Here is a 24,799-nt window from a genome sequence, read left to right on the forward strand (position 1 = left end):
TGTGCAAATCTGCATCAGTTTGATTAGTGCCAACTTATGCCACTGCATATGTATTAAAACACTCATTTATTCATTAGTTAAATGTGAAATAAGGCTTAAATTTTAAGATTGCATCTGCTTGTAGATTAGTCATGTAGTAAAAAAAATGTGGATCACAAATGTCCAAGCTGTCCATAAATCAAGATTCTAAAAGGGTAATATAATAAAGAGTCCTAAGTCTTACCCATAGCAACCAGATAAGCATATCTGTTTTTATTAACAGCTGACTTGTAAATGCTACAAAGTAATTGGTTGCTATTGGTTACTAGACACGTCACAAACTTAAGACCATTTATTACATAGCACCCTATGATCCTGTTTTTAAAATATGTAAGATGCAGGAAAGAGCCAAATAAATATTGCCCAGTATAAAGCTTTTATTATAGCAACATACCGTATATACTCAAGTATAAGCCGACCCGAGTATGAGCCGAGGTACCTAATTTTACCTAAACTGACTTATTGACTAGAGTATAAGCCTAGACACAACTACAGCCCTGTCTACCAGCAGCACACATTCTGCCAAATCGACCCCCCCCCAGCGATCAACGGGACTTCTTTGCAAAGTTGATGACTAACAGAGGGTGCTGTGTGATATTGCAGTCACTGTTATTCTTTCATATAACCAACAGATGGCGCTGTGTGATATTGCAGTCACTGTTATTCTTTCATATAACCAACAGAGGGCGCACTGTTATTCTTTCATATAACCAACAGAGGGCGCTGTGTGATATTGCAGTCTCTCCCCAAGCGAACTGTTGGTATAGGAATGATTAAAAGTGACTGCAATCTCAGCTACTGCCCACTGACTCAAGTATTAGCCCGAGGTAGACTTTTCCAGCACATTTTGGATGCTGAAAAACTCGGCTTATACTCGAGTATATACGGTAATCGAAAATATATGGGTGAATTATTTAATCCATTAAATAGGAAAATTAAAGTAATAAACAGTTTATTCACATTTATAAAAATATTTGTCTCACGTGTTAACATATTTTGATTACTTACTAAGTAAGGGAGGAAGCCAATTCACATTCACTTCGCAGTGGGAGTCTAAAAAGGTTAACACCTCTCCTTTTGCCATAGATGCTCCCAGAAGACGTGTCCGGATCAATCCCTCACGTTTTTTGGTCCGCACAATTCTAATCTTGGGATAATAGGCCATATATTCTTCTAATTTTTCCTTTAAGTGGTCTATAAAGACAGAAAAAAATTCAAATGAAATATTGCAAATCTGCTGTAAAAGTGTTCATGTTGGCAACTACAGTTGCTTAATGTACAGTGTTGTTAGAGCCAAAACAACAGAAATAGGTTCATCAGCTTTTTGTGATGCCCACAGCCAAACACACAGCAGAATCTTTGGCGTACTGCCCTGGAAGCAAGATCCAATCCAAATGGTTTCTTTGACTTTTGTACAGTCAGATTAATCACCCTGGGATATGTCAATAATGAATTAAAATCAAATGTAAAATCAACATGATTAAATTGTTTCTAAGTTAAAAATAACAATGCCACACATCAGATGTGATGGCTTTCAGGGTAAATGGAAGAAATGCTTAATTAAAACCAATAAAAATATAACTTTTCAAATTAGCAAACTGCCATCTAAATTAAGACAAATGTCAAGAGAGAGAGAAATGTTTCATCTCTGAGTTTATATCCTAATCTCAAATGTTGTTATTTAAAAGAGACTTTAAAATGTTTTAAAGTCTTAATTTATCTCTCATTTAAGGCCGAGTGCTTCCTTTTAATAATTTACAGGCATGTATAATATTTACTTGATGGCAGAGTCCTAAGATTATTAACTATTGAGTAAGAGCACATAGCAGCCCGTAAAAAATAAGTAGAAATGTCTTGTAAAGATTAAAATTGTTTTCTTGATGCATTTTAAAAAGATTAGAAAAAGAATACCAGACTCAGCAACCATATGGTGAGCATAGGTATATGTGTTTTGTGTCCCTCCTTAATCAATAAACAACATAAACCCTAATTTGATTTCTCAAGTAAGAGACCGTCAATAGATCAATAATTTTTGTTGACTATAACACCACATACAGTATATTTGGCTTGTCTTGGCCCTCTAGAGACCAATAAGATAATAGTTCTGTATAAACTGCCTGAGAAAGGCAATAAAAAGAAATCTGAACAGGAAAGCTTAGCAATAACATGAGCCCTGATACATACACTAATTGAAATTAATCAGACATTCCATCACCAACGTCAATTTTTATTTAATGATATTTCTTTTTATAGAGTTTTTGTTGACTGTGGATAGAAAAGGGTTTCTAGAATGATATACTTCTTAAAAACACAAAGATAGAAATGGACACTCGATAGATGGATAGATAGAATTATTTTGCTGACTTCACAGCTTTATTTCACTGGACATAATTGTCGATTTTTACCAAAATATATCTACATCTGTTTTTTTCTTACAAGATAAATTACAGCAAAATTAAATAACAATGAATTTAGGTTCTTATTGCAATCGTGTATATTATTGCTGTCTGATAGGGAGACTAGGGACATCCACCTGTAATATTAATAGTCTCCCAAATGTCTAATATTCACATAGACTATTATTCATCAGTTCTAGTTATGGTACATATTCAAACAGTCTGCAGGGTGCATATCTTCTCAAACTGTCGTGCCTCTTAAGTTGTAAAATGAAGTATTGTCCCTTGCTATAATTTTAAAAGAAATTCTCCAAAGGAAATTATAATGTGACATGCAAAATTTCTAGTGAAATGGTAGCAATGGCCTTTAAATCTCTGGGAGACAACACTTTGGAGCCATTTATTACAAATGAATTTCACTCAGGCCAGCTCTATGTGACTATAAAACACTGTAGTATGATGGCTACATTTATAATCCATAATATTACATAAATTTTACTTTTGGCAGGGCAGGCCTTAGGGAGTCTTCAGTATTTAAATTTTATGCTAAGCAATAAACAGAGCACCTTAGATATAAAGAAGTCAGCATTATTGTCAGTAAAAAATAAGAGACAGCCCAATTTGTGATTCAAAGAGCAAATATATTATTGGTTCCCTCACACCATAGATTATATAAAGCAATGAATCAAGAATCTCATATCTACCATGGATATAACTGGTCAGCAGTTGGCTCAGGATTTTCACAAACAGTCATTATGAATATACAAGGTTATATAACATCATTACTTATTTGCGCCTCTTCTTTTCAGATAATGAAATCTTTACCTTTCTTCAAATAAGGATATTTCCTTGTGATAATAATGATGACAATGATAATTAAAATAATTATACCACGGCAGCCCTGTAGATCCAAAAAATCCACAAATTGATAGAAAGCTGGGAAGGAATTAATAAATATTCCTACAATAGTTATCTACCAAGCAATTAGCAGTTAGCATTTACTAATTGGAGGTTTGAAAATAAATGTTGTGTTGTTATGATTAGTAAATCTGGGTAAACTATATAAGTTATATCACAATAACCAAATGGAATATTGGGTATAATGAATGTCATAAGTAGGCATGTCTGTATAGTTAGGGGTCCACATAGCATCCCCTTCATGGTTAGCTGCAAAGCTCAGACTTCAAGCACAAATAATAGACATTGTCACAATAGGTATGTTTAATAAAAATGAAGACGAGTGAATGTCATTTGATTGCATTTTAAGATAAAAACATTGATAGATACATTGACGTTTATTGTATCTTCAAAACTCTGCCTACAGTAGCACAATGCCATAAGTACATATGCCTTTTAATTTCCATGACCATATGACTGTCGTTGATTTGAATGGTTACATTGCGAAAATGTCCAAAATGGAAATAAATGTGCATGTGTAGCACTTAATGCCTATGCTTCCCTTGCCTACATGTGACATCATTTTGGTAGCAGCATTGGGGTGGGAGGCCCACTTACAAAGGCAAATGGCTAGGACCTAAAGATAAAATATTTAGATACTGTATTTTTTTAAAAAAAAAAATGTCAATTACACTTGGCGATATCATTTGAATGACAAGATCTATACCTTTGCATCCATTTGTCCAAAGATGAATATCCCATTTAAGGTAACCGAGGTTTGGTGTATTTCAGGGACATTTCATACACACCTCATATGTGCCCATAAATAGCCTCTTATTCTTTTTGTGATTGCCTTTATAATAGCATCTGATTTTCATTCTATAATAATTACTACTTGTGTGTAGTTTTCTCTCTTATACAGCATTTTTGTTAAAATGCAGCTTTTTTCAAAATGCAAAACCTTGCCAGTTTTTAAGTTTTACTTATGTGTTTATGGACTATGATAATTGATATCTTACCTGTTTTCATAATACAATAGAGACCATAAATCTTCTCTAGACAGATGTGAAATTATGTCTAAAACTGAATTTATCACTTTTAGGTTGCTCAGATACATCTGTTTTAGAGACGATTTCTGTGTGATTTATTAGGTCCATTAATATCTATATGCTTTATAGGTGCTTTATAGTGCCCTCAATCTTTGTCTACTTACGCCCTTTTATTAATAGGTTCTCATTTTCAAAATTTATAGGCAAGAATATAAAAATATGAGCATCAGATTCAGATATAGCATAGGTGCCATTGTTTCATGTGCCAATTTGTAGTAAATACACTTGCAAAATGGTTTTAGGGTTCCCTAAAAAAGACATTGCACTCGTTATAGCAAATTCAGCACATAATGACTTTTTCTAACCTTTTACCTATTATATTTGAGGGAATGTAATAAAAGTTGTTTGGAAATATGGGCAATGCAATACATTTACTTATAAGATTTGCCTTCATGGATATTTACTGACTGTCTGGAATATTTTTTTGGTGGGTAAAAACTTGTAAAAAGTGGCATATTTGGCTTTTAAATCTGTAATTTAATAATTATCTGTGGAACAATATAAAAATATTACATCTTAAAATATTTATTTTGGAAATGTTCAAATTTTTTTGTTTCATACCTTTTAATGCATCCCGCCCAAATGAGTTAATTCACATCTAATTTATTTTCCTCTAAGCGATGTTCAACTGTTTTTCCGTAAGCAATGTTCAACTGTTTATTTTCAAGCACTTGAATTTTCATGGTGGAAAATGCTTGGAAAAGCCAAAGAGCAGCAGACATAACAGCATATACCATGAATTGAATTTCTAACCTATAAGAAGTACTGCATACTTTTCTGTCAAACTAATGGTGTAACATTCATATCCATATGGCCCTGAATCTGTAAAAAATGACTAAAGAGCATTCCAAAGACATTATGGATAAAGAAACAAAAATTCATGAATTAGGAAAGGGGAATCTACATGAAGCTATCTGTTTTCTGCCAAATAATGGTCTTGTATGAAAAACAAATGAGAGCACAACAATCACTAAGAATAAGTCCAGAGTTCAGTAGTTGTAATTGAAATAAATGTGCACTGTGTATAACTGTGGCATCGAAAAATCCATTACTCAAAAAGAACTATGGGAAAGAGTTTGCTAAAAAGCCCGAGCCTAATTCAGTTATGGTGTGGAAAGGATATTGTGGTCAGATGTTATCAAGAATAATATTTCCAAATGTATCACTGCAGATAGTGTTAAAACAAAATAGCTACAGTGAATTATGCTAGTGGTAAGAGCATGGCATGGGACTGCTTTCACTGGCAGGAATTGTTAACATATCAGAAAGAATGAATGGTGCATAATGCAGCTAAATAGTGCAAGAGATCGTGCAACAGCCTGATAAAATCTAATGCTAGGATAAAAGTTCATCTTCCAGTAGAAAATTCCAAAACAAGGCCAAGTCTCAAAGCTCAAGTATCACTTGCATTGATCTGGAACAAAATGGTGAATGGTCCTTTAAAAATCTGAAAAAATGACCGCTTAATAAATCAGCCCCTTAGGGGCAGATTGATCAAGAGTTGAACTGAAAATTCGAATTTTCTAGTTTTTTATGATAAAAATTTGTCAAATTCGACTAGGGACTTCTTCAAATTTGATTAGAGTTTTTATAAAAAATTCAAATTTGATTTTCGAGATTTATCATAATCTGGCCCTTTAATAACTCAAATCTGACTATCTGCTACCTAAAACCTGCTAAATTGCTGTTTAAGTCAATGGGAGAGGTCCAGGGATCAATTTTGAGTTGTTTGCAGCCTTCCTGACATCAAGTTTTTTAAATTTTTTAAATTTGCATCAAATTCGATTCAAGTTTTCAGCTTGATTCTATTCAACCGAGTTTTAAAAATTCGACTTTTTCAATAAATTTCAATTGGGCGAATTTGAGTTCATGGGAGTTTTAAAAAACTCACATGAATTCGAAATTCGACCATTGATAAATGTGCCTTCCAGTGTAAGATTTATTTGTCAGAAGTGGTCAATATTTTTGCAAGGCTCTTTTTAAATTATAATGATTATATTTATCTGCCCGTTTCTATGCTCATGGCAGGTTATCAGGCATGGCTTCATCTGAAATCCCTACCATAAAGTGCAATAAGGTTGCTGCTGAACCAAATAATGGATTTCACCCTGTAGGCATAAAAATTAACATTTTTAAAAGTAAGGTAAATATACTACAGTATAACATGGTTTTCAGTAAAATGTTTTATAAATGTATTCTGTAACTATTTTTGTAAATGTATTCTGAAAACATTATCCCTTTAACTCCTGGTTGGCTTGTCTTACTCCCGACACGTGACCATGGAAATGTAACGCTATTTTCTACAGCAGAACATGAACCAATCTATGTATATGAAGAATAACATGCCATTTGGCACATTTCACTTTGTACCACGCTAGCAAGTTTTATGTAAGCTTCGAAAGATAATTATTTGCTGACTTGGATGGATTACCACAGAGATGTTAAATGAAGTGTGCCTTTTGTAAAATATGCTTCTAAATTTGGGCCCTTATGAAACAAATTCCAAGGGTCATTAGTGCGCAAGATGACAGTAAGTAAAGCCACTCATTGTAAACACTGGTAACGCCACTGTCATTTTATGACAGATAATTCGCCTCCATTGCATTTTATTGCTACACATGAACTTTTAAATCAACCTCTTTTTAATACTCCCTTTGACAAAAAGGAGCTTTTTCTGAATATACAGTATGTGCAGTTTGCATGCTAATTCCTCATGATGCTGCTTTACAACACAAGGCAAACCGTGATGCATAATTAAGCATCTTTTAATGGCAGATCATCAAACAGTGCCTCGCTGATCAGTCAGATGGCCAGATTTACTTATTGTAATCCATCCAGCCACTATTCCTCTGGGTATATCCATCTCCTTTTCCTTTTTTTTCCCTTTGTCTTCTGGACATCGGTAAATATTATAGTCTGATCCAACTAAACCTTTCCTAATCCCTTTTTCTGTGAAAAGAAGATTTACGCATTATTAAACTCAAGCGTTATTTCTAAGAACTTATAGGCGCAGTTGAGAAGAAATAAATGGAAGTATTGCCTTTCAAGTGTTGCCATTTAAAATCTTAAAGCTTAGAGGCAAACTCTAATTAAACACTTTTTGTATTTTAATACCTGTTAGCAGATATTGTTCTGCATAATCCCATTTTCTGTAATGCTACTTTGCACTGGGTCTGAAATTTCACCACCAATTAGAAGAAGTTATTAGGAATAGTGAAAAGGGAGGATAAGGTTCTTTTTAAGGAATTTGGGAATAGCAGGATTGTAACATTTGCTTTTTATTATGTAAAATTTCTAGTGTATTAGTTTTAAAATGTATATCTTTTAAATCTTTTGAAAAAAATCTTTTGAAAAATGCAGATTTTTGCTTTTATATTGTAGTGCAAAAGTACTCAATCAAACAGTGCTGGAAAACACGAACAAATATCTGAACGATATTTGATTTTTTTTTTCATAAGATCTAAAGCCTTAAAGATTAAATTCTGTTTAGAATGACAATAGAAATACAACTTTTAAAGTATAAAACATCTGTATTGGTGTCAGTGTAACTCAGTTCCAGACTTGAGAACTGTGCAACAAAATAAATAAGTAGGAAAAAAACCATTAAAACGACAATCATTTTAAAACACCATTAAAAGCTGATATGAAAATTATAGAAATTTTAATTCAAGAAAAGAAAATTGTAACCAGAAAAATCTGTATTTGAGCTCGAGTTTTTTAAATTTTTAGGTTAAAAATCTCATAAAGTCACATAAAACACTCGGTCAATTACATCCTGCTGAGATTCTATAGAAGTCAAGGTGAAGACAGCGTTCAAACAAATGTATTTGCAATCAATTTTTTTTTATTTGCAAAAACTGATAAATATGGCCTAGACTAAAATAACTATATATCAATTGCTATAATCAGTGCTACGCAATATGTTGGCGCTATATAAATACATGTTAATAATAATTGAAAAGTTTGATTTCTTTAAAGGGCACACTCCAGTTGGTTTAAACAATACTATTTTGACCAAAAAAAATTACCTTAGTGAGTGCTATGCCACCTGTAGCATATAGGAGTTTTCCGGTTTGTGTGGCTGTGTTGTGATTCTATGTATCTGCATAATAAGAATTACCCTAGCTAGCTCATAATGTGCATGCATGTAACCTAGGATTGGCCTACTTCACCCCTGATCTTATGTCACACGCATGTGTATAATAAGCAAGACTTACTTATGCATTTGGCAAAACATTGCACTCCTGGAGAAGGCAGCATAGTGTGCACTAATGTCTAGCCAAAGTAATTGTTTCTCCTACCCCACCCCAAACAGAATGCTAGCTATATTAGCGGTGAGGGAAACAATTTTGCTATACTACAACATAGATGCCCTTTAATGACTGGTTTGCAGTGTTACTTGGACATGATGTCACCAAATTATTCAAAATCACCTGCTTATTCTTCATTCCTAAATTCAACATGTCGCATATGTCTAGTGATGGGCTAATAAATCCGCCTGGTGTAAATTTACAATGAATTTCCTCAAAATTCGCCTGCGTCAAAAATTTGTCGATCGCATCAAAACACTATTTGAACTCCCATTGACTTTAACGCTTGGGTCAAAATTGATGTGGGAGAAATACGCCCATCACTAGTTATGTCAAATAGAACACAATGAAATAATTTTTTTTAGAAATGCTTCAGCTCATTGTATTATGTCAAACTGCCCATTGCCTTCAAGTGAACTTAAATGATGTAACCATGTCAAATTCTCAAGTACTGCAAAATCCAATTTCTAATTGCAAGCAGAAGAATAAATGGCACACTGTGACAAATCTATCACTTGCCAATTAAAAGTATTGTTAATTTAAAGTATTAATTTAAACTAGTGCAGGCTACAGGCAGTGTTTTTCTTTTTCATCTGTGCACCTCTTTTATCATGAAAGGCACACATCATCCCTTTTTTCCCTTTTTAAATAATCCTTGTTAGGTTTAAACACATAGTTAAATTATGTTGTGTAGCTTTAGGCTTCATGATTTTGCCAGTTTGCATAAATTATATTATCACTATAGTACTGCTTATTTTATCTCTTTCACTGTATTGCAGTAAAGCTGTCAATGCACTGGCAGATCTTGTTGGTCACTTTAGTTTTTTTTCTTGAACTGATGTTACTCAGAGTTTGGGCCGAAAAAGTATTCGTTTGCCACTAGTTTAATCAAATTGACTAGCTGCGGATCAGTATCAAGCTGTGAAATAACAATAATGACTAGAGGCTCCTATGTAATATATATGGGCCCGTAGCAAAAACTAAAAGGATTGTTGTGCATAGACATGTTTGTGTATGACCCAATTAATGCCGGTCATGCAAGAACTGGTCAATTTGTAACTGAATTGCATGATAGTTATTGTTCACTTAATTATTTTGCCAAGCAGCCTCTAGGGAAGGCACACCTAAAACAATCATCAAAAAAGACTGCACTCCAACTGCACAAGTGACAACCAGACACAAAAAGTGTCATCAGGGAAAACATAGCGGTCTTGGAAAACATGTTACCAATGGGATTAATACGGACTACCAAATTCCTGACTTCTACTGACCAAATTATTTCTAGTGTCATAATTCAACTAAAACAAATACCACAATATGGGACTGATGACACAAGCTTTAAATGAAACACAAGTGGGCTGATGATAACAGAGATGGAGAGCTGCCACAGGTCCAGGCTGTGGAAAGATAAATTGTTAGCAAGCTAATCTCATGTTTATATCAGAAGAGGAAAATAGCTGACCCGTGTAGCTGCACCACCCCATCCATTACATCCAAAAACTCATGTGTAATCATTAAATAAAACAAAATGTCCAGTGTAAATTGGTTAAAATATAGATTAGTAGCAGGAGAGCAGATCAACAAGAGGCAATTGGTTGGTTGGATATACAGGTTTTCTATAGTTAGATTAACAATCTGCTTGTCAGAATTACTGTATTGCATACTCAGTATGCCCTAGTAGTAAATTGTAAAAACCGACCCATTCAGTTTACCTTCAAATGCCAACCCCTTCACAGACTTAGAGATCCCTCCCATAATGTGGTTAGGTAGATGCACCCATATGACGTATACCGGCACACTGCCCTTAATAGACCTGCCTAACAAATAAACTATACTGTGCTTCTGGCATAACTTGGCAGATACATGTACAGCTAACACTGACCCTCTGATCCGATAGAATCTCCAACCCTTTCACCCACAGTGAGTTCCCTCCCAAACCGTAAGGAAATCTCTGCCCCTTGTTCTCAGTTCTCATTCCATATCTGAAGTCTTGCCTAACCATCCACTTAGGGGGTTATTTGTCAAAGTCCGAATCTAACTCAATAATTTCTGCTACAAACTCAGATCAAATCCGCTCATATTTTTTTGCGCTTATTTATTATTACATTTTCCCAAAAATTTGCTTTGCAGATAAAAATCAGATTTTCATGATTTTTTCAGATTTTTCATCCGATTCTCACAATTCTTTCGGTTTTTTCATCCAAAACTCAGATTTTTGTCCGAAAACTGGGGTATTGCATGAAACCCAGCGCACATCAAAAAAATCATTTGGGACTTTTCCCACTTACTTATATGAAACCTCGACAGGTCTGAGATGCCAGATTTTCTGATTCTGACTTTTCCATCGTCGGGGTTTAATAAATTCCAAAAAATTTGTTGTTTTTTTTAAATTCTGATCTTATAAAAAAAATCTAAAATTTTTCGTGATTTTTTCATATGGAGTTTAGTAAATAACCCCCTAAAAGTGCGCCTAACATGCGTTTCACTTGCCAGTTGCAGGCTTTGTCAAAGGCTTTGTTCAACCAACCAATTGCCTCTTGTCGATCCACTCTCCTGCTACTAACCTATATTTTGGACATTTTGTTTTAATAATTTATTAAAAGTTACGTTTTATTTAATGATTACACCTGAGTTTTTGTGATGCAATGGATGGGAGGATGCAGCTTCATGGGTCGGTCCTTTACTCTTCTGATGTGTACTCAATTAACTTGGTCCTGCACACTATTCTCTATGATTGATGGTTGGTGCTCCCCAATCTCTGATCTAATCTCATGTTTAACATTGCAATTGACTGGTTTCTGCATTCAAACTCAAGTTACTTTTTTTTTATAGCTATCTGATTTGCTAGTCAATTTAACCTTTAACAGAGATTGAGCTGATGAAGATGAAACAGCAAATAAGGGATAAATATTGACAACAAGTTTCCTTTCTTCTTACATGCCATTAATCTTTAATGTAATGTGACCATATACTGGCAGATACAGTACAAGATGGAGATTTGGATCTTCTGAACATTTAGACTTTCACTTTTTACAACTGAACTGATCAGAAAGCTTTTTTGATATCTGCCTTAGCAGCATATCCTGCCATTGACTCTGGTCCATGACAGTTCTTTGACCCATAATCCAATTCTTGTCTAGTAGGCTGACAAGTGAAGCAGATTTACTAAAGGGCAAAGTGGCTAATGCTAGCGTCAGTTTACTAGCGTTACTGCCCCCAGGGACATCACCAATTTACTAACAGCCGCAAGAGCCAATTGACTAGCGAAAGAGACAGGCGATACTGATCATTTGCACTATATTGCCAGGCGACAATTCACTCTGGCGAATGGACGTTACTCCGCAAATTCACTAAAATGCGGATTTTACTGAATGTTACCTCTTTCGACCAGACGAAGTGCAATGGACTACATAGATCTTCCTCAATCTTCTGTCACTTACATCATATTCTGTGAGTGGAAAATACATCAAAGTTGAAAAAATGCTGGCGACTTTTCCTTATTTCAGAGTGATAGGCTGCAAAAGTCCTTAAATTTTTTTTCTGAAACATTAACTTTACAGTGGGCTCATGAGTAGGACATAATAACAACGCTATTGTCTTTATTAAGGTTTCTTGGACATGTGTAATAAACAGTGTAAATGTAAAATATTTGCTGCAACATTTAACATGAAGTCAAAACAACTTTAAATTTCCCACCATATGCAAATTAACCAGAGCAAATTTTCGATAGGCAGAAATGAATGCTAGTGTATCTTTGCTTTGAAATGCTCGCATTACCGAAGTACCACTAGCAAAAAGGCGCCTATTACGAAACTCCACATGTTAGTGAATTGCAATTGTGTGAGTGAATTTTCGCATGGCAAAGTGTTGCACTGGGTTAGTAAAATCTGCCCCAAAAGGTAGCAGTTGAATCTGCTAACCTTATTGTAGGACCTCATGCAGCAGATACTTTCTGGTTTAGAACCAGGGCCCTTCTGGTAAATAGCGCTGCTCCTCCTTGCTGTGCCACAGGAGGCCTCCTATTGGTGCTGCAACTCCAGAATGCATGTTGGTGGCAAAGCAATTCTATTACATTTTCGTTTTAGAAATGCTTTTTATTATCCTTAAGGAATGATACTCCAAATAAGGAAATGATCCCTTACCCCAAGGCCCCAAACATTATAGATATTAGAACCCATACCACCCATCCCTACCAGGGCTGTTATGCATTTGTAGCATTTTGCTCATACTGCTTGCTAAAATAGGGGGTTCATTTATGCTTAAATGTGTGATGTCCATTGTGATTTGACAATCTGTAAAAAAAATATAGTTTGGCTTTGTATATACTTGTCTCACTGACAATACACAGAGATTGTAAGATTTAGTCCTATGGACATGTAAAAAAATACAATTTATTCAATAAAATGAAACCTACCTACAATAGTTTTGATTAGGGGAAAAATGCAGAATATTAATACATACAATACATGCTTTTATTTTATTCTAAATCTCCCTAGAATGAATGGGCTATGCTGTATTTGTTCTTTTCATTTCATTGGCTTTAAGCTGGGCTATTGTTCTGTAAGTTAGTCACATTCTTCCATTCTCTAGTGACACAGAGAGCTGAACAAAGTGAGATAGCATAGAAACCAAGCTTTTTAAAATTACGGCATTTGATCATTTTAACTCGAGCTAAATAAAATCCCTTTCTACTTTACCCTTATAAATCTATGGTCATAGGTAGAGGAGAAAAATATCTACTTGTAAGCCAGTATGCTGTGTAGTTGCTGGCACGCCATATAAAGCATATGCTTTACTAGATAAAAGAGAATACAATACCAGCAGATGAGACATATCTTTGGAGTTTAGAAATGCTGTTTGCTTCCAGCAGTTATCCTTGAACTTTTTTCTGCACTGTCTTTCTGCTATTCCAAAACAGTGGAAGGGAACTATGTTGGATAATGTCTATAAAATTGTGTTGTTCGTTCCTTTGTTTTTTTTTTTCTTTAAAAAAGTGTTTTACTCTCTTTCTTTAATTTCTCTCTTACTTTATAAATTATTTTGATCTATTTAAAAGTTTCCATCATATCCCCTCCTTTATAGAAATATATGAGGGAAACATAACCATAGGATTTTGAGCAGCATCACTATTTTGTGAAAAGACGATTTTGACTGTATCATATAAGACTATTCTTAAAAGCCTCTTGTTATCTGATAAAAGAGAAATGTGAAAACCCAATCTACTCTCTGTTTCATAATCTTCCATAAAGATTTTAAGGCTGTTTTATGCTCCTTTGAGTATCATCTTGGGCTTTAGGTGGCCTTGGACTGGTAAAGAAGCCCAGAACATAAGGTGTAGCATTTTATCCTATTCTATATTCTTTGTTGATCTGTATGTCTCCTAGTTGACACAAGCAGGGATTAGAAGTATTTCAAGGCTCTCTACACACACCTATGGGAAGGAAAGCTTTTTCAAATGAGAGGGTTTTAGCTTTCAAGAAATATTGCATTTGCAGGTACTGGACAAGTAGATATAATTCTTAAATATAAATAGAGCATGTTCACTTTGTGGTGTTACCAGCCTGTTAAGGGCTGTTTATATAGATACTCCAGCTTAGTCCAAAATGTCTTGTCTTGGACTATTGCAAACTTGTGATCCAATCACATGGATGAGGCATGCAGCCAGGCCATTTATATTCTCTATTCAGTATGTGTAAGTGTAAGTATGTTTGTGTTATTGGTGTTATTATTACTTGCATGAAGCGGATACAGCCACCGACTATGTACAATGTGCTTGAATTTGTACTAAGGCTGATTGTGTTAAGGATGATCATAAGCATTGACAGCTTTTGTAATTCTATGAATTCAAATATTTAAAAAACAAAAAATCAAAAAGCATTTCAGAAACCCCTCTGGGTACATGGAAGTTTCGTCCCACATTATAAACCATGCAGGCAAATGAATTGTCTTCTAATAAATTTGACCCTAGTGTGTGCGGATGTGATTAGATTGTAAGCTCCAGTGAGGCAGGGACTGATGCATAATATTTGTAAAACACTAAGCAATATGTTTTCCGAATAAAGAATAACAATAGGAACTGTTGGGATGGGAAGGGTTGTCTGCTTTTATTTAATTTAGCAAATAAATAAATAAATATATACAATTAGCTCCATAAATATTTGGACAGAGACAACTTTTTTTTTCTAATTTTGGTTCTGTACATTACCACAATGAATTTTAAATAAAACAACTCAGATGTACTGAAGTTGAACTGTAGACTTATAGCTTTAATTCAGTGGTTTTAACAAAAAGATTGCATAAAAATGTGAGGAACTAAAGCCTTTTTTAACACAATCACTTCATTTTAGGGGCTCAAAAGTAAGTGAAATTCCTCCCAATCAATTTGATTGTATTTAGCTGGATTTAAGCAGTGTCTCTGAACATCTCAGAATTAATTTAGCTGTTTCTGTCCTGTGTCACATCATGGATAAACACGTGTCCCAGTGCCACTGGCAGCCATGCTCGCCCAAGCCATCACACTGCCTCCGCCATGTTTTACAGATGATGTGGTATGCTTTGGATCATGAGCTGTTCCACACCTTCTCCATACTTTTTTCTTGCCATCATTCTAGTAGAGGTTGATTTTGGTTGGTTTGTTTCATCTGTCCAAAGAATGTTTTTCCACAACTGTGCTGGCTTTTTTAGATTTTTTTTTTATAGCAAAGTCTTTCGATTCTTGATGCTTATAAGTGGCTTGCACCTTGCAGTGCACCCTCTGTATTTACTTTCATGCAGTCTTCTCTTTATGGTAGACTTGGATATCGATACACCTACCCCATGGAGAGTGTTGTTCACTTGTTTGGCTGTTGTGAAGGAGTTTCTCTTCACCATGGAAATGATTCTGTGGTCATCCACCTCTGTTGTCTTCCATGAATGTCCAGGTCTTTTTGCAGGTCACCAGTGCTTTCTTTCTTTCTTTCTCAGGATGTACCAAAATCCTAATATTGTAGCAATTTCTCTGATGTTTTTTATCTGTTTTTACAGTTTAAGGATGACTTGTTTCGCCTGCATGGAGAGCTCCTTTGACCGCATGTTGTCTGTTCACAGCAAAATCTTCCACATACAAGCACCAGATTTTTATTTTTGGATACTTCACTTTCAGTCAAGTAGATTTCATCCCAAAAATTCTCAGATAGCCAGAACCCACCTGTCAATTCTGTTGAGATGCAATGCTTCCATGAGAGACAGCCCAAATTTTGATTTCTCCAATGGCTGATTCTGATTCTGGTGCCCAACCTAAATTTATGTTAGTTATTAAAAATAAGTTTATAGTAAGTAAGAAAATTTGAGCCGTCATTAACTAATAATAATTTATACTACAAGATCAAAGCAGAGGTTTGACTAAGGTCAGTACAATTACGAATATGAAAAATAAGGAGGGAAAAGTACCCCACTTGACCTATTATATTTGAGTCACTCCACAACTATTATATCTCTATTCATCCGTAGTAGCTTAAAAATAGGAAAATCAATTATTTTAAATATTACTATTTGATCCACATAATTGGTGTATAAAGTGCAGGTGCTTATAGTTGATTTTAGTAATTGAATTGCAGTGCAAGGATATCAATTAATTCTTAAAGTGATAAACAATTCTAATTAAAAAACAATCACTTAATTCAACTGAAGCACCAATTCATTAACGAATTCATCAGTAAACTAATTCATTAATACAAAAGGATCTAAAGTGCTGTACAGTAATTAATAAATAGATTTGATTCCCAAATTAATTCTTATAAATAAATAGAGTCGATAATTACAAATCAATGGAATAAATTTTAAGGTCACTTGCTCAGGTCCGTGAAAGAGGAGAAAATTATATAAAGAGTGGTGGAGCACCTGCACTTTATATACCAATTAGGTGGATCAATTAGTGTTATTTTTTAGCCACTATGAATGGATAGAGAAGTAATAGTTGTGGAGTGACTCTTATATGTCATAATAGGTCAAGTGGGGTACTTTTTCCTTTCCTTATTTTTCATAAAAATACGTTTAAAAACAATTATTATATTGAGATGTAGTACACAGTTGTGAAAATGTAAATGTCCTCATAAACATCATCATCATTACCATCAACATCATAACGTTTGGTATTCTAGATGGGAGATCCAAACAGCAATATTTCATTGTTGGGCCAAACTACAACTTCAATTTTTTAAGGCCATATATCAGAAAACACAAATATATCATATTATCTGTCATTTTTAACATAATTCAATGTAATAACTATTATGTTAGAGCCATTTTTTGTCTGGTAGAATGGTTTACGTTATTACCGTGTTTGCAATCCAGTGAAACAGTTCCATTAAAGTTGAAAGGTCATATAGTCCTTTAAACTTTAAAAGGAAATGTTTCACTCCATTACAACACTGACACAACTTCAATTGTTCTTTCTCACTTTTCCCTACTTATACAAAACATTGATATTCACTTTGAACACTAAAATTACTCCTCCGACTCATATCTGGCAAAATACCATAATTTCCTATTGAAAGTTGAAGAACTTTTAGTTGGAAGAGTAAAAGAAAATGCCATCAATATTTCAATATGTTTCAATAATTTGGTAAGTTTTCAAAATGCCATTAAAATTACATAATCACAATTACATTTTACAATTTTAAGGGCATTTTTATTGCTGCTTAAAAATTGTTTCAGCACCTGACATTGCAAGAAACTTTTTTAAGCTTTATTCACTTCTTAGCAATGTCTGATTTTGAATTAATTAAACAAATAATTGTCCATATCCTTCTGTAGATGATCTATATTATTAGCAACTTCCTTAAAATGAACCAAATCTGTTAAATTTCTGTTTTTAAGAAGCTGCAATATACTAAAACCTTGTAATTATACAAATGATACGCAACTTCAAGGGGTAGCTTTATCAAGGGTCGAATTTCAAATTTGAAAAACGTTGAAATTCAAAATGACCAATAAAAATGAGGTCGAGTTTTTTTTGCCCGTATAGGTCCGTTTTTGATAAAATAGGCTAAATTTGAATCATACAAATCGAAGTAATAGTGCATTTGATCGAATTCAAATCTAAGTTTTCCCCCAAAAAAACTTTGATTTTTCAAAGTCCACCAATTGACTTCAAATAGGTTCTAGAAGGTCCCCCGTAGGCTAAAACAACAATTCGGCAGGTTTTAGATGGCGAATGGTCAAAGTCGAATTTTTAAAGAGACAGTACATGATAAATATCGATATTCAAATTTCCTCATTTTTTTCAAATTCAAATCGAATTTGGACTATTCCCTAGTCAAAGTACACAAAAAATAGCGTGAAATTCAAATTTTTTGAATTCAAAAATTCTCCTCGCCTTTTGATACCCCCAACTGTTCTTCCTCCCATGGTCATGTACATTAAACACAAATGTGCACACATGGTGACTAACCCTTATTTTTTTTAAAAGCATATTTGTTACTCATGCTATATGTTATAGTAGGGGAGAATGTATTTTATAATAAAGTATTAAATTGGTAGGATTTAATAATGAAGCATTTACACTTCCATAAACTATTTGTTTATTTTTCTTTGTCTTATTATTATTATTGCCTTTCATAATTTATTTACATCCTATTGTTCTTTTGTGACCTTTGTTTTGTGTTTCTTTTTATAGTACTTATTTTTACTTAATCTGTTTTTACTTAATGTCAGACAATCCCTGTGGATTTTTAACCCAAGAAAAACAAGCTGCATGTAAAACTAAGTATCATATTTATTAATATACATTTTTTTGGCTGTGATTAGTTGAAATTTATCATTTTAAAAGGCCACCAAAAACCTGTTGAGGTACATTAGAAGTCAATAATTACAGGTCTATTATCAACATCAATATTTGTGGTTTTAGTTGTTTTTGAAACCCCGACTAAACTCACAACTATGAATGGCATGAGATTTATTACAAAATCTGAATAAAAAAGTATGAATGAAAAATGACCCTGAATGATGCGCTACAAAATATGAATACCTCAAAAGCATCTAAAACTTCAAGTTTATCAGACAATTCCTAACACAAACATACAAGAACCTCTAAAAGTCCAAATTTATTTAGAGTGGTCCTAGACGATCAGTGCAGCTCCCAATAACTTCTAGGACCTTGGTAACTTTTACATGACAAAATTTTGTATTAGTGGTTTTGGTGGATTTTACACTGAACAAATGCTGAATTTTTTAAATTGTTTTTAATTTTTTTTAATTAAAACCCAAAGTTTTGGAGATTTGTGAAAACATTATATTTTTAGTAAATTACCTCCTTATTGTATATTCAAAAAAGTTTTCACAATTCTTGTGCTTTGTACAGTACATTCTTAAGCATATTCTTTCAGCTTGTTTGAAAATGAATGGGATATTATGATCGTATTGTATTTTTGGCTACACTTTTATTAAATCACAATTACTTTTTTTGAGATGTTTCATTTACATGAATATAAACATGGAAGGAAATCATTTTTAGTTGCAATTTTTTCATAATTTTTTCAATGACCATGCTATTTTATTTTGGACAAACCAGGTCAGACCAGGCTTAATAAGTCTGATTAAATATATTGCAACATATATTGAAACAAATCTGGCAATGTGGCAGAGGATTTAATCAGATACAGGACTCATTTTGACAGGACGTAAGATAGTAAGGCAAGCTAGAAAGAGCAGATTTGTGCTCCACAAAGGATAGTATCTTGAGCAGATTTGTGCTCCACAAAGGTTGTACCTGGAGGTAGCTTTCCTTAGGCAGTACTGGCCTAAAGTGCAGGGACCAAAGTACTGAATAGGAATTCAGGCTTAGAATATAGCTCCCTGAACCACTTCTACTACAGGGATCTTGGCCACTAGCTGACAGCCTTAAAGGGGTTCCTCAACTTAGCGAGGAGCCCATCTAGGTAAAGGAGTGCAGCATGACCCATGTCCTTCCATCACTAGCCAGACAAGGCACTTTTAGACCAAGATAGAATATAAGCAAACAAACATATCAAAGGTTAATCAGTATCTATCTACAGGGATAGCAAGGAATATAATATGTTAGGTTCACCTTAAGAAATGTTTTGTGATCTGTTTGAAAAAAACACACAACTCTGTTTTATTAAAAAGCACAGCATTTTCCATTCTCTTCTTATGTGAAAATTTGTTTGTGAAAGGCTAATGGATACTAAGGAATAAGATTTCAATTAGTTAGGGCTACCTGCACCTGAGACTATGAGGGAGAACCAGCACTGATAGATTGGTTTGCCAGAATCCACCTGAGGCCTTCTCTCACACAAACATAATACACTGGAAATATAATACCACTGATAAATAACAGACTGCATCCAAACAAATATACTGCACACACATCTCTAGTACATTACTAAAAATAAGCATACACTTTCATATTTACAATAATAGTTACATTTCAATGGATACCGTCATCACTCGTTTTATGATTTTGACAGTTGAAATAGGCAGAGGTAAGCTGTGATACTATTGCTTTAATCCTGCTATAATACATAGTTAGATAGCAGTTTAGGTTTTAAAAAAAAACAAACAAACAAAAATAATATATATATATATATATATATATATATATATATATATATATATATTATATATATATATATACATACATATATATTCATCAGGTTGCCATTTTGATCAAGTGAATTCTATAAAAACCCTATGCTTACGACATGATACATTCATTTTTTAAAGTTTTTTTTAATTTATACTTGGCCTATACATTAGAGTTCTTGACAGTGCAAGCCCAGCATTGTTTTTACAGTGTGCTGCTCCTCTTAACTGAAGGTTTGGGGTTTGGCACCCAAACCAAACATTTATACAGAGGATCCTTTATCAATTTGTAGATTTGGCAATCTCTATTTTGGATGCAAGTAAATTCTGCCAAGCCTCTAGCTGATTGTGAGTATATTTCCCTACTAGCATAAAAGATTCAAATGCTTCCTTCCTACTGGCATAAGTATGTATGTTCCAGTACAACTACTTCAGGCAGAGAATTCCACATCTTACATTTATTTTGGGATAAAATGCACTCATGTCTCCTGTAAACATGTACTGACAAACAATGTATGAAGAAATAAGTTATTAAATGAACTTGAATGCTAAAGAAATACAGGCTGCAAATAATAACAAATACAATGTTGTGTTATTTCCTTTCTGTCTTAAAAAATGTATATTCCAGAAATGGATATTGTTTATAGATATTTTAGATTATAGTAAATATAATTTATCTTGGTATAAAATATGGACATTTTTATGAAACAGTGATTTAAGTATATTTACTGTAGGCTGTCCTACCATCGTCATCTTACCAATATATATATATATATATATATATATATATATATATATATATATATATATATATATATATATATATATATATATATATATATATGGTCAGATGGTACCTGCACTCAAACTCCAACGTCTGTTCGTGGGTGCTGGGTCAAATTGTATAATTGTTATAGAAGGGCTCACACTCCAAATTCCAGTGAAATTCCATCCTAATGAATAAATGAAACTTTTTATATCACTGGAATTTGGAGTGCGGGTCCTTCTATAAGAATTATATATATATATATATATATATATATATATATATATATATATTTTTTTTTTTTTTATTATTGCAAATACTATATCTAGCCATTAGTCTTGGGTGTCAGTACAATTCAGTAATCTTGCTCTATTTTCAATGCAGTGAAATTCCATCCTAATGAATAAATGAAACTTTTTATATCACTGGAATTTGGAGTGCGGGTCCTTCTATAAGAATTATATATATATATATATATATATATATATATATATATATATATATATATATATATATATATATATATATATATTTTATTATTATTGCAAATACTATATCTAGCCATTAGTCTTGGGTGTCAGTACAATTCAGTAATCTTGCTCTATTTGACAAATGTTGTGAGGAACTGAGTTGTGATCTATAAGAGAGAAAGTAATTATCCAGGGATAGTTTATATTAACCTACCAGATTTAATCTATTTCTATTTCCTAACCTGTCTCCCTGCATGAACCCTACACTGCATCATTTTATCAGACATCATTATTATAGCAAATGTCTTTGGCCAAAATACCTTATTATCATTCTATTTCATCAGCACATTCATTTCCTGTAAATGATTCTACATGATCTTATAGATTAGGTTTAATCGACCAACTGCCAATAAAAGGTAAAAAACTTCCCCTCACCTGGCAGCTATTCATGTGAATGTGGTAATAGGTCTATCACTATGTCACAATGAGAGCTTCACAATAAATATGCACTAACAAATTGTGACTAGGGTAGGCAGTATAGTACAGAAGCCTTTTCTTTGGCTCAAAACAATGCTGTGCAATGACTCAGTCCATACATAACAGACATTGGGCAAACTTGATGTAATTGCTCTGCATTGAACCACATCCTATTTGTGATACATTTGTTGGGGCTGTAGCACAAATTACATAGACATTATTAAGAATCATCAGATTTTGGTTCAGATTGAAACAAAAGAACTAGAACAAAGAACCAGCCCAATCATTAATTCCAGTACCGAGCATATAACAGGATGGTTAATGGTCATATTGCTTTTTCAGAATGTATGCTAATTATTTTTTTTATTAATTTAAACAATGTATAGAATCCATTATCCAGAATTTTGTTATCCAGAAAGCTCTGACTTATGAAAAGGCCATCTCCCATAGACTCCATTATACGTTTCCAGCATTAAAAGGGATCTGTCATTCTAATAAATAATTCTAAATCCTATTGTATTGTGTTTGCTGAGCAAAATAAACTTCACTAACACTATATAAATCATTCAAATTGTGTTTCCTTCATTCTTTCTTAATCCACAATTAGTTATTTGAGGAAACTGTTATTAAGGCTAACTTTGTACCATTCCAAAAATCGATGCACCGTACACGCTACACAGTTATAGACAGTGAAGAGGTGAGGCCATGGAAGAAGGTCAGTGACTTCAAGAAAGTGCAGAAAGGAAAGTGAAAGTAATTCCTATGCCTGAGGCAAAATATGACATTGATGTTTAATTAAAAAACATTATTTGGGTGTATGTTTAAAGTAGAACTAACCCCCCCCCTATGAGAAAAGCCCCATCCACTAGCCTCAACAGTCCTCCCTTCCTGATTCCTCCCTACATAGTGCATTAGTGCAAAAAGTGTCCCTGAATGTCACTCACTTCTCCATGCAGAGTAGTGCAGCAGAGCTGAAGGGTGCTATCTTCTGCATCTTTGGTTTTCTTCAGAAAGGGGTAACGACACTGAGCTATTTGGCAAATGTAACATTCATAAGGATTAACTATTTTAAAACATTTTCTAATTTTGGCATTGTTGAGTTTTGTAGACCATAAGCATTAATAAATGAAACAGATGACTATATGGCATTGTGCATTTTCCCTTATTTCTTTTAATTAACTCAATGTAGTCCCAGGTAAGGGATTGTGTTTTAAAACCGACATACTGTAAAACCGCAGTATCTCATACTGTCCTTTACTGCTCAGATAACTTTCAAGCAATTGGCTGTTTACAGGGAAATCTTGGCTAGTTTAAATTGCATTCATTAGAAGTTCTTTCCAGGCTCCTCCAGAATCCATTTACAAAACGTAATGAACAAATATCAAAGCCCAGCTGATAGCTTACATTTTATTCCATTAACTCACAGGAAATTTGATTCTTGACTAGAGTATCCAAAAACATACTTGCCAACAATACAAAACACATAATGTAAATGTAAAATAATGTTTATTATTAAGAAAACACAAAAGGGTTTTTGTAAACATCCTTACTTGGCATTCTGCTGCTTCAGGCAAACTTTTCAGACTTTTACAGAGTATTAGAGCCAACATAATTGTCTGCAATGTGCCACATGCATTGAAAATGGCAATAGTATCTTTAGCACTTATTGCCAATGACCAGTGTGGCTGTAGCTCCAGGGTTCCCCAGTGTCAATACACTAAATGCACAATAGCCATCTTGGCACACTAAATCCTGTTGTCAAAATAGGTCAGGTACATACACTTCACTTTTAGGGGCTGATTTATCAAAGGTCGAATGTTCACACAATCTGAAAACTCGAATTGATCGATTTTTCAGCAAAAAAAACTTGATTCGCTTGATTCGCGAGTTTTTGGGCAACACCCCCTGAAAAAAGTCGCACATAAAGCAGGCTGTTAACCTCTTCAAATGGTTCCAGGGACCTCTACCATTGACTTCTACAGAACCTCGTCAAATTTTAGGCGGTGTATTTTCGGATTCAAACTATTTCCATGGTCAAGGTATTTTTGCACTTTTCATTGTGCACAAGACATATTGCTAAGGGATGTGCTTTGGATCACTTAGGGGCAGATTTACTAAAGGGCGGAGTGGTCGTCACTAGTAAAAATTCACCAGAAATCCCATCCACAGGGACATCGCCAATTTACTATCTACTGTATTTACCATTTACAATCCGCTGGAGAAAGAGTATGTCTCTAATGAAATTTCTCACCCTATCGCCAGGCGAATTTTCGCTCAGGCGTACAATTGTTACTCCACCTTAGACCTGGCAGACTGATAAGATGAAGCTACCTCCTCTTCAATCTTATATCAATGAAATCATATCCTAAAAAAAGTGTTAACTATTTTTTTTTTTTTTTTATCATTTTATTTTACCATTTGAGAGGCATGTCACTTTTTTTTAGGGTAGGCTCATGTCTAGGGCAGTAGAGGAGTCAGTCTTTGTGACAGCGCACTCTGGAACTCACAGGAAAAAGCCACAAAGTCAGGAATCCAGGTTAAAAATATATAAGTTTTATAGTTTTATATGTTTTTATTGCTTTTTGGTGCTGGTGATTCTTGAATTATTAAGCTATTTTTGAATAGTACTCCCCATTTTCTGTCTGCGTTGGATATAGTGCTGGATGAAATTAGGGCAGTAGAGGATCTCTTTTGTCTTTATATTGCTTACTTGAACACTGATAATAAGTGGCCACTTCAAGCATTTGCACCAGCA

The 24,799-nt window shown here is 33.9% G+C and overlaps 1 protein-coding gene across 1 annotated transcript in view; it reads right to left on the reverse strand.

Annotated features, from left to right (window-relative positions):
• The window catches only part of LOC108698938 (polypeptide N-acetylgalactosaminyltransferase-like 6), a 547,280-nt gene that overhangs the window by 140,437 nt on the left and 382,044 nt on the right, over positions 1–24,799 (reverse strand). The window contains exon 5 of the mRNA XM_041589177.1: positions 1,048–1,233. Coding sequence (XP_041445111.1) covers positions 1,048–1,233 — 186 coding nt within the window. The remainder of the gene's footprint in view (positions 1–1,047; positions 1,234–24,799) is intronic.

This window comes from Xenopus laevis, chromosome 1L (assembly GCF_017654675.1).
Source record: "Xenopus laevis strain J_2021 chromosome 1L, Xenopus_laevis_v10.1, whole genome shotgun sequence".
NCBI lineage: Eukaryota > Metazoa > Chordata > Amphibia > Anura > Pipidae > Xenopus > Xenopus laevis.